Here is an 11,811-nt window from a genome sequence, read left to right on the forward strand (position 1 = left end):
TGTAGAGTTACTGAAGACCTTGGGCAGATTGCAGAGTTACTGAAGACCTCAGGCAGATTGCAGAATTACTTAAGACATCAGACAGATTGCAGAGTTACTAAAGACCTGGGACAGGTTGTAGAGTTACTGAAGACCTCGGCAGATAGCACAGTTACTGAAGACCTTGGACAGGTTGTAGAGTTACTGAAGACCTGGGACAGGTTGTAGAGTTCCTGAAGACCTCAGGCAGATTCCAGAGTTACTGAAGGCCTGGGACAGGGTGTGGAGTTACTGAAGACCTCGGGTAGATTGCAGAGTTACTGAAGACCTCGGATTGGTTGTAGAGTTACTGAAGACCTTGGACAGGTTGCAGAGTTACTGAATAATTCAGGCAGGTTGCAGAGTTACTGAACACCTCTGGCAGGTTGCAGAGTTACTGAAAATACCTCAGACAGGTTGCAGAGTTACTGAACAATTCAGGCAGGTTGCAGAGTTACTGAAGATTTCAGACAGGTTGTCGAGTTACTGAAGACCTCAGGCAGTTACTGAAGAATGATGAAGACACAAAAGAGCATAGTAGAAGCAAAAATACTCAGCTTCAAAAAATCACAGTAATCCGCAAGTGCTAATAAAAAGATGTAGAAAACAGGGTATTTAGTTGATACGTTTTTTGCAAAAAATGTATACTAAGCTGCTCCACCAAACGTCAAGGTATACCCATATCAGAGCAGTCCTAACTGATGTATGCAATCCCTATCTGATGTATTTAAAAACCTGATCATCTGTATATTACCTGTGTGAACAGGGTTCAGAGAGGAAAAGTCCATATGGACATGCTGAGTAGCCCATGTGTTCCACTTACTGAGGAATGTAGACAAAAAGGAAGCATCATGGAGACACAGACAAAACTCTGAAGTGACAAGAAAGTCCGATATTATGGAACCCACACACAGACTGAAATCCTGGCAAATACATGCAAGTAGTTAGCGATACTGGAAACTTCAGGGAAGTAGGTGAGGTCCTCCATCAACTGTAAGGTTTCCTATAACCGCAGTGGGTAGCGATACTGGTAACCACAGACAGGTAGATAGCAAGGTTACTCAGGGATTGGAAACCACAGGGAAGCAGGAGACATCCTGATGAATGCGGACTGGACTTGTGCCCAGAAAACTAAAAGAGTTACTATAAGTCTTATAGGAATGCAAAGACCCAGGACATTCATTAGATGGGAGCACGCCAGGCTGGAGCACAAGAAAATCACACGGACCGGGGCAGGGGGGTAATAAGGATGTGAGGACCAATTTCTATTAATTTAGTGACCTCTGCTGTCCAGTGGTCCTTTACCCTCAGACTTACTTCTCTGTTGCATCCAGTTCTTCTTTACTTTCCCTTTTCTACCCCAATGTCTTTATTAGACAGGAAATAGAGCAAGTGACAAGTGACAGCTGTTCCCACACTTGGGGTCATCGGTGGTGCAGCATTTGCCCATACGGTGATCTCTACGGGCGGACGAGTATCAGATGATTGGATACATATTACTTTAACATAAAACAAATGAATACCCTGATAAAATGTAACATTTTATTGAAAAGTTTTGCAGAGAATCATTTCTGGGGGTTGAAGACTCTTCCGGCAAAGAGAATACTTTTGGTTTTATAGTCATATAATGTGAAAATAAAGGGATGGTTAAAATGAACACGAGGAGGAAGCATCATGGGGATCGCTTCAAGTGCTGTAGTGCCGGCCGCCTCTGTTCCCCTCTCATCCACACTGAGCACGGCTTTATGGACAGCCTGCGGAGGTGGAGAAAAACAAGAGTATTAATATTTTTGGTATCGAGACCTTAAAGTATAGTTGAATCCACAGATAGATATTAGACTTTAACAAATGTTTTGAAATTAGAATTTTCACAGGAATTTTGATTCATGGGGAAAAAAATCAGAAGTACTCCACAGCCTCCTATTGCCCTCATAAGACGTGTATGACACTCTGCCTCCCGTATCTGTCTCCCTATCAGTTATATCTAATGTTCTTCACTGCTATATTGTACAAGCTATCACACACCATTTGTACAATTTTTTCAGTGTTTTATGACTCTCACTATTCAGATTCCCTATAATACAGCTGCTGAATTCCCTGCCTCAGCTTTTATATAGGTTATGACAGTCTTTCATGAATGGTTGTTATACTATGTGATGTGAAAGCTACAAGGCATGATGGGAAAGTCCACACGGCTGCTGTCTGGATGGTGATAAAATAGCGTTTACCTTTTTAGGTAATTTGCGCAAAGCAAATCAAATATTATTGGAATTTTCCAGGTTCAGGGAATTACCAAAAATTCTATAGAAATTTCCTTTGCATCCAATCAATTTGCTCATCTCTAATAGATATGAGATAGATCAAGAAGACAAAAAAGGCAGCACTCCAAATATGAAAAAATCTTGACGTCAGAATACGCATCAAAGTCTAACTGGAGTCGCTAACAAAGTAGAGGAAACCAGAGGAAGAATAGGCGCCTTAAGAAGCCAGCTGAGGAACGGCAGTGGCAGGGATAGGCGCAGGTCGAGGCGAGTTTGATATTTTATTGATTTTTATCCCTTTGAATCCAGTAAAATGGTAGCTTGGTGGCAGCTCTATGGCATAACTTATGCAAATCCAATTCCCAAAAATTCATAATCGCTTGAATCTATAAATTTTGAAAAATTAAAAGCAACTTTGATTTGATTTGCTCATCGTTAATAGATAAATAGATAAAACTTACCTTAGAAATCTTTACGTTGGCATCTCCGGTGATACCTGATAGATCAGCGATGTCTGAGAAGACGTCTACTACTCCCAGCTTGTTTAACGTTTCTTTAAGGTTGAGATTTCCGGTGATGGAGAATTTGGGTAGGAATAAGTCCACCACTCTGTATAAAGTGAAAATAACCAAACTTATATACACAGCCGCCCCTCACTGATGAGATCAGTTTCCCAGGAGTAGAGATACATATTTTGCTAGGCATAGATGTATCTATAAGTCATAGGGGGACACACCTACATGACTATAATAAAGTACAATATATCCTCCAGAAAAATACTTATAGTCGTGATGTGATTATGAGAGGAAGGAGAAAGTAAGGAAGAGGCTGTGCACAAATTGAATGACCAGGTGACTGAAGACTGTCCTCCATAACCCCTATAATGACTAACTATGGCAACAACTTCTTCATCAGCTTTGGAGTAAGACCTAATGTAGCCTCTATGATGAAAAAGGAAAAGGGACAGATATCTCCTTACCGCCTCTGCATTGAATTCTTCCACTTGATAATTATTTCTTTATCAAAATTCTGTTCTATTTCGGACAACTTCCCCTCATTTGGCAGAATGAATAAGGCATTGGCATCTCCTTTATAAGGTATGGAGACCACGATGGCCTCATCGGTGAAGGCCACTTTGTACATCCCTGTTCTGCTCATGAACGGCACCTTCACAGTTGTGTTCTTGTTGACGTGAAAATCTCCCTCTTTGGTCGATTCTTCTGCAAATGGTTTTTCCCATTTTCCTAGAAAGAAACGTAGAAAAAGTAACATAATATTATATCACAGAAATGTGTGAAATATCAGTAGCTGAGTGATGATATTGGATGGCAGAAACTATTCCCAATATGGAACTTGACTGAAAGCCAAGCCCAACATCCAAGTGATACCTCCAGGCCAGGTCACATCATCTCTCTCATTTTAGATGTTTTAGAAACATCTCCAACAATTTAACCCTCCGAACACTACTACAGGAAAAGGAGGCAAATTTTACCAGGTCTGGTGAGCTATATGTTTTAAGTGATTACCTCTGAAATAAATGAAGTTGATGAGGACAAAAATGGCATCCTTATCTACACTGTCCAGCAGGTCGGCTATCTTGCCATGGGTGTTCTTCTCCACGTAGCTGTTGATCTTATTTTTTGCTTCTTCAGTGTTCTTGAAATCAGTGGAGAATGCCTCAGAGTGGTAGAGCTTCTTGGCCTGATCTAAGAACGTCTGAAGAATCTTGTGTTCCTGGGAGATAAAGAGCGCATTTCCACCGCTGAGCTGCAGCTCCCTGTCCACGTCATTCAGAAGATGCAGAAGATGGTGGAAACCTTCATGGATTTCTTGTTCTGAGATCTCAGAAGTGTTGAAACCGATTCCTTCAATGATCTGTGAGTGGGTCTGAGCCTTTGCACCAAGCGACAGGAAAGCAAAAGCAGTAGAAATACTGACCGGGGAGAAGACAATGTTCTCAGAAGGATGATCCAGGGCCACCTGCCGATACAGGTCAAAGGAGAATTTGGAATTGTATTGAGCTATTTTGTGGCAAGGCATGGACTCGTTATGGTGATGGTGGTGCTTCTTGCCATGGTGCCTCCCTTTCTTGTGATGGTCATCTTTGTGATCATGGTCATCTTTGTTGTCATGGTCATCTTTGTCATAATGGTCATCCTTGTCATGTTTATGTTTTCCTTTATGATGATCAGCAAAGGCCAATGTGCAAAGTAGAGCTACTCCCAAAAGCAAAAGGGCCCTCATGTCTCTGAAAGAAAAAGAAAAAACATTTTTTCGATGTAAAAATCTAATAATGACATTGACTTTATGTCTTAAAGTAGGACCTCATATTGAGCACAAATTTATATATCAGTATATTCAGCTTTCTTGGTTTTGGATTGTAATAACACCTATAACAAATGAGACTGAATATCCAGACAAACTAGACAGGTTTGGTGCGGATTTTGAAATTAAGTTGCACTATTTCTATACTATTGATCTCCTTGTCAATGCTCTTAAAGAGAATACATGGTAAAAAAAAACATGTTACCTTACCACCTATAAATATTGATTGGTGGGGACTCACACTGATTGCAGTATGGTGGATTTATTTCCCTGACTGGGCACTTTTACTCACATTTGAATGACGATGCCTTGCACTTTCCCAACCACCTTTCCATTCACTTTCCATTGGGTTGCCGGAAAATGACAAGAGTGGTGCTCAATAGTCCAAAAGGGATTAAATGGCGCTGAGAATGTACAATACCGCTCCGTTCCTGCAGGAATGCGACTTCTCCATTCTGATCGGTGCTGGTTCCAACCAATAAGTTTTATCACCAATCCTAAGCATAGATATGGAGAGTGTGGTGGCCCATTCAGTGAAATTAACTTTTTATTATCCCATGCTAATGCTAACAAAAGGTTCTTTGCACTGGATATACTACCACACTCTCCATATTTGTTTAATGGTGATGACATTTGGATCAAGTCAAAGAGGCGTGTACCTCCATTTTCAAATATCCAGTTCTGTTGCTTTCCCTTTAGTTATCTAAAGGATAGGTGATAATTTGTTTTTTTAAGACAACCCCTTTAACCATTCTTCAAATGAAAGTAGCTGGATAGGATATATGGTGTTGGGTGCCATTTCTACTTTTGGAGGACAAGACATTTCCATGCATTCCACAGATGGCTATTGGTGGCACTGGAAAATAACTGAACATTTTCTGCAAAGTTTCCTGACAGATGAAGAATGATTGCTTCGGGCACCCTTAGCTCATTATTGAAGGAACCTGTCTAACATAAATGACCTACACCTCGAAAAGTAAAGAAAGTAGAAATCGCAAAACTATGACAAAATCTATCCAGTTTGGCAAATGTTTTTGATACATTTTACAATTCAGAATAAATGGAAACTTAATTGTGTCATTGCATAATATCAAATCATTTCATATTGGATGAGAAGGAAAGAGAACACGAAAAAAAAACAGTCATCCAAATATAAGACGCATACTCACAATTTTTGGGATCCTCCAGACTTTGCATATGTCTATAGCTTCACAGGTGACTTTATATAGGACGTTGGATGCATCCCGTAGCGTAAGCTCAGTTTTCTGTAATCATTAACCACATTAACTATGGGATGTTGGTTCACATTTGTCAGAAAGTCAATATTAGTCAATATAAAGCTAAATATGTGCTTCCTCTCAATATCCGGATCTTCTCTTGCTCAAAGTGGACATGAGATTCAGTGATATATGGTTAAAATGAGCAACACAATGCTCTAAATTAAGCCAGTGGATGAGTCCAGCATCTTCATTACATATCCACTGGCTTTCTAGTCTATGAGGTGATCTTTGGTCACATGAAGGGTGCAGATGTATGAGTTAGTTCATGGGTATGTGCCCCCTTGTTGCTCAGTGTTTGATATTGTTCCACTGACGACTTTGAAAAGGACCAAGACTGTTTGAGATTTGTACAGAATACTGCAATGCCTTTGGTTGGGGAAGAAGCACATTGTCACCACAAATATTTTAGGAGCTCACATAAATACTTTAAATTATTAATTAAAAGGGTTCTTTTCTGTGGATAATCACTAATTGTAGAAGAGTTCTTAGACAATAAGCAATTTTACTGGTTATGCCGAGGACTTACTTGTTTCCTCACTAGGGTTTTTTGTCCTATTTACAATTTGTTGTTATTCAATGTATTTATTGTATCTTTAATAAAATGTAAAAAACTTTTTATAAACTTTCTCCGTGTATGGAACTCCAATTTTTTCTTTGTTATAATCATGAATCAGAGCCTGGCAGCACGATTGCAGACAGTTATATTTTTCTCCGAAATACTTTGGCACGTCAGAAAAAATGCACTTTACCTAATAGTAAATAGATAGCACTGCAGACTTGCAGCGCTGGAGTCCTGGGTTCTAATCCCACCTTGCAAGGAGTTTGTATGTTCTCCCCATGTTTGCGTGGGTTTCCTCCGGGTACTTTGGTTTCCTCCCATATTCCAAAGACATACTGATAGGGAATTTATATTGTGAGCCCCATCGGGGACAGTGATGATAACATGTGCAAAACTGTAAAGCGCTGCGGAATATGTTAGCGCTATATAAAAATAAAGATTATTATAATAGTACGCACATGTCGGAATCCCCCTGTTTAGTGTGGGCTCCGACGCCGAGCCCGAAACTTTCCGGGCACATGTCAGCTGATCTATACAGGTGACACGTGCCCGCAACAGCCGCTGGTAGAACGCAGTTCACCCACGGCTGTTAGCAAGTTGTCAATCTTGGCATTTAAAGGGAATCTGTCACCCCATTTTTGGCCTATAAGCTGCATCATGGGCTTATCTACAGCATTCGGTAATGCTGTAGATAAGCCCCTGATGTAACCTGAAAGATAAGAAAAACAAGTTAGATTATACTCACCCAGGGGGGTCCTGGTGCGGTCCGGTCCGATGGGCATCATGGTCCGGGTCCGACGCCTCCCATCTTCATACGATGACGTCCTCTTCTTTGCTTTCTGTAGCGGCTCCGGCGCAGGCGTACTTTATCTGTCCTGTTGAGGGCAGAGGAAAGTACTGCAATGCGCAGGCGCCAGGCCTCTCTGACCTTTCCCGCTGCCTGCGCACTGAGTATAATCTAACTTGTTTTTCTTATCTTTCAGGTTACATCGGGGGCTTATCTACAGCATTACAAAATGCTGAAGATAAGCCCCTGATGGCGGTGGCTGCACCTTATAGGCCAAAAATGGGGTGGCAGATTCCATTTAACTAGCGGTAAACAGGAAGTGCGTAACTAATCCCACCCATCAGTAACCCCATCACATGATTGTGGGTCACCGATTGGTTGGCATAACAACCAGAGGTCTGCAGCAGACCTCTGTGATTGTCATTGCCAAATTGCTATGAGGACTGCCCGGTGGTCGGGGCTCATAGCAAGTGAGCATTTCTGCGACACACAGGCGATCTGATCTGATCTGATCATCACCTGTATGTAGCAGGGCCAATCAAAGTACTGCAGCTTCTAGTCTCCCATGGAGACTATTGCAGTATGAAAAAAGTAAAACAGATATTTTAAAAAATATAAAACAATTCTAAAATATAAAAATTCAAATCACCCCCTTTCGCCTCATTAAAAATGAAACAATAAAAAAAATGACATAGACACATATTTGGTATCACCGCATTCAGATCTATCAATATAAAAAAGAATTAACCAAATATCTAAATGGCTTACTAAGAAAAAAATTGTAAAACATCAGAATTACTTTTTTTGGTCGCAGCTACATTTCAATAAAATGCAATAATGGGCGATCAAAAGAACATATCTACACAAAAATGATATCAATAAAAATGTTAGCTTGGCACGCAAAAAATAAGCCCTCACCAGCCTCAAATTATGAAAATGGAGATGCCACAGGCCTCGGAAAATGTCTTTTTTTTTTCCTTGCAAATTTTGGACATAAATTAAAAGGAACCAAGACATGTTTGGTGTCTATGATCTCGTTATGTCCTGGAGAATTATAATGACAGGTCAGTTTTAGCATTTAGTGAACATGATGAAAACAAAACTGTGGAATTGCATTTTCTTTGCAATTTCACTGCACTTGGAATTTTTGTTTCCCATTTTCCAGTACACAATATGTTAAAATCAATGGTGTTGTTCAAAATACAAGCCCTCACATGGCCATATTGACTGAAATTTTTTTTTAAAATTATGGCTCTGGGAAAAATGGGGAGCAAAAAACAAAAACGAAAAAATGGAAAATGGCCCTGGGGGTTAAAGATTCAGTTGAGGAACATAGTTGGAGACAAGACCAGTCCAGCTCCGCCTATGGCCTGCTAGAAGTGATTGATAGGTGTCTCCTATAGCAAGAGGCCTGACAATCACCTGTTGCGGCGCTGGGAAAAGTCGAGCAAGAGCGAAGCCGGAATAGTCTCGTCTTTATCTGCAACTTCAAAGCATATTTTCTCTGAAATTTGAAAAATATACCTGGCTGTAATAGTGCAGACAGACTCTGATTCCTGCTGCCTGCAATTTAGATAGCGAAACAGTTGACCGGATTCTAGGTAGGGACACCAAAAGGGGAAAAGCTGGCTATTAACACCAAACACAATAGTAAGGTATTTATTAGTAGGATTTATAAATGACATACAACCCTTAATATTGGTATCTACCAGTGTCAGCAGAAGTTATACTCCCTATGGACTCAATGGTCTGATTGCATCAGAGAGGGAGAGTCGTCCCAAGCCAATATGTAACCAGTCACCTCCTCTGTATATTTGCACTGATGAGGACGTAGTTTGCAGGAACCTTGACCCCTCTCTCCATGTTTGGACTAAATCCGTTTTTTAAGAACAAATAAACATCTGTTGCAATGAATGCTTTATATCCTTACTGAGTGGTCATACGATTCAAGATGGAAACATCTTGGGTGGGGGGGGGGGGGAGTTCGGCAGGAAATTTTGCGCCTAACTGGATTTTGAACAGTGGCTGAGCTACACCACCTTTGATCAATGCGATTGTAGCCCTGATTTTATAGACATCAAACCATGTAGATGAGGGATTGACTTATTTTACCTGTTGCCTAAGCTTTGGCTAATTCCAAGCTGGTGCAATTGTCAAAAGAAAAGAAAGACGGATCTACAGGGGGTGAAAAGCAGCCAGCAAGTAATTTTATGACAGCGATCTTTCCCCAATAGCAAAGAGCAAAGGCAGCCATTAGACAAATAGGAGATTCATTGTTTCCCTCTTCTATCCCATCTAGTTTGGCCCTGATGTCTGAATTAGGCGGCGACTGATGAGACAAAACTCAGTAGAATGAGCAGAGAAATGTTTTCTGTGTTGCTGAATATGCAGAGTGCAGCAGCCGATGAAATACTCAGCTGCAGTGCTGCGCTCTACATAAGCAGAAAACAAGATGACAGAAGAGGAGCAGGTAATGACAGAACACCGCATTGAATCAAGTGCTTAGGGATAGGACAGGGTAAGGAAAATAAAATTGTTACATAAAATAAATGCAATAAAAAGCAAACCAAAGTATAGCAAACTTTTTATTTATAAAGTGCTGAGTCTGATTACAGCAAAAAGCGGAAAATAACTTGGAAATCAAAAGTTCAAACTACAATAACGTCAGTAATTTTCACAAATTATGACACAGGCACCTGGAGGATTCAGTACTTAATACAGCACAATCAGATAGGGACTCGGGAAAAGATTACAGGGCTCAGGCTAAAGGGGGCAGTATACCTGTCTTGTACTAGGTGCTTGCAACACCACTGCCATCAGATGAGCTTCATGCCAAGCTGTCGGGCAGAGCAAGAAATCCCTACATGAGTGCTGTCATCTGGTGAAAGGGAAACAACTTGTTATAGTCATAATGGGAACAATTGTCATCATGATGATTCACAATGCTCATGGCAGCCACTTTTATGATCTATGTGTTACACAGTGAAAGCACCAGCAGAATAGTGAGTGCAGCTCTGTAACATAATACAGGATGTAACTCAGGATCAGTAATGTAATGTATGTGTGGCACCCCAGGAGTTCGGGTACCACAGTTGTGCTGCCTTCCGGGGAGGGTAGTGCTATGCCTGGAGACAAGTGAGATTCCCTTTTTCAGGTTATCACACACACAACACCTTCCAAATCCAGGCCAGGAGGGGGAGCTCAAAACCCTGTTTTAGGGCAGCTTCCCTGGATAAAGATCCTGGTTTGGAGGAGGAGCAAGTTCAGTCTGTACATACAGTCTGTGTGCGAGGACAGACAGGGATGGAGCACAGTGGAGATACAGAACTACAGGAGGGGACTAGAAAAGCCTCCAGGGAGTCAGAGCACAGTAGCCAGGTACCGGGAGCCCGAGGCTTTTGTGGACTATAAGACTCAGAGCAGAACCAGAGGGCAGAGAATTACATGGACTTTGCCCATATTTACCTGTGGCACAGCAGCACCCTAGAACATGGAGTCACCGTGAAAGGACCCCAATAGGCACGGCTCAAGAAGCCTGCAATACAGGTACCTGTCCCTGTACAGGAGAACGAATAAGGACTTTGCTTAGGACACCTAGTGGCAGCAGGGACCTCAGAGACAGTAAGCGCATAGTAGAAGGCTCCTACCTGACCTGCTAAGGGGATTCCACTCGTCTCTGGACTAACCGGACTTCTATTCACCTGTTGCCGGTGCCCTGGACTGTGGCCTGTCACCCACAAGTAAACCAGGTAAAGACTAAAGGTATATATCACATTAGAAAAAATGGAGATAAGTCCAAAAGTAGCAAAATTACAAATTTATTAAATATAAATAAACAAATACAAAATACAAGACTAAGATCGGGAAAAATGTAGAGCAGAAGTCCTGACAAAAGAGATGGAAAACGGCCAAACATGGGTAAGAAAACAGGCTAAGTGCCGTAAATAAAGAACCCAGGGTAGTATATCAGTATTAAGTCCAAGGACAAGTATTAGTCAGATATATAGTGCACGCTACCATCTATCTGCAACCCGGTTCAATAACCACCAAATGTGCTTACCCATGATGTGCCAAGTCAGGACAGGTGCCCACGCCGCCACCGACGCGCGTTTCGCCTTCTTTACCAAGGTGAGGTCTTGCTGTGGACTAAGGACACTTTGTGTTCGAAACGCGTTCAGCTGTACCATGGTTGTCCTTCCATTTTTTGGATATTGTTGATTTTTGACATGCAGTGTTTCTTCTCATTTTAAAAATTATTTGGAATAAAGAATTTTCGATTTTATACATTTTCCTAAACTGGATTTCTTTTTCACACAGACAGCTCTCCAGCGACCAATGATGCCGAAGTCCCCTGGTAACCAGGGTAAACATCGGGTTACTAAGCGCAGTAACCCGATGTTTACCCTGGTTACCATTGTAAATGTAAAAAAAAACAAACACTACATACTTACATTCCGGTGTCTGTCCCCCGGCCTCAGCTTCCCGCACTGACTGTGAGCGCCGGCCGTAAAGCAGAGCGGTGACGTCACCGCTGTGCTTTACGGCCGGCTGGCGCTCACAGTCAGTGCGGGAAGCTGACGG

At 41.5% G+C, this 11,811-nt stretch overlaps 1 protein-coding gene across 1 annotated transcript; it reads right to left on the reverse strand.

Moving 5' to 3' along the window:
- Nucleotides 1-1,546: 1,546 nt before the first annotated feature.
- Nucleotides 1,547-6,187, reverse strand: LOC138658125 (alpha-1-antitrypsin-like). Its single transcript, XM_069745667.1, has 5 exons — nt 5,774-6,187; nt 3,806-4,527; nt 3,259-3,523; nt 2,741-2,888; nt 1,547-1,772 (listed from the first exon to the last, which is right to left on the reverse strand). The coding sequence occupies exons 2-5, from the start codon at nt 4,521-4,523 to the stop codon at nt 1,584-1,586; spliced, it is 1,320 nt and encodes a 439-aa protein (XP_069601768.1). The 5' UTR covers nt 4,524-4,527; nt 5,774-6,187; the 3' UTR covers nt 1,547-1,583.
- Nucleotides 6,188-11,811: the final 5,624 nt, after the last annotated feature.

Source organism: Ranitomeya imitator, chromosome 1, assembly GCF_032444005.1.
Source record: "Ranitomeya imitator isolate aRanImi1 chromosome 1, aRanImi1.pri, whole genome shotgun sequence".
NCBI classification, from domain to species: Eukaryota; Metazoa; Chordata; class Amphibia; order Anura; family Dendrobatidae; genus Ranitomeya; species Ranitomeya imitator.

Excerpts from the sequence above, each read along its gene's own strand:
- LOC138658125 (XM_069745667.1), bottom strand. The coding sequence starts at position 4,523 with ATGAGGGCCCTTTTGCTTTTGGGAGTAGCTCTACTTTGCACATTGGCC. Across the intron at positions 2,889-3,258 it reads AAGAATTCAATGCAGAGGCG|AGTGGTGGACTTATTCCTAC; the intron begins GTAAGGAGATAT and ends CACTTTATACAG. Across the intron at positions 1,773-2,740 it reads CCAACGTAAAGATTTCTAAG|GCTGTCCATAAAGCCGTGCT; the intron begins GTAAGTTTTATC and ends CCACCTCCGCAG.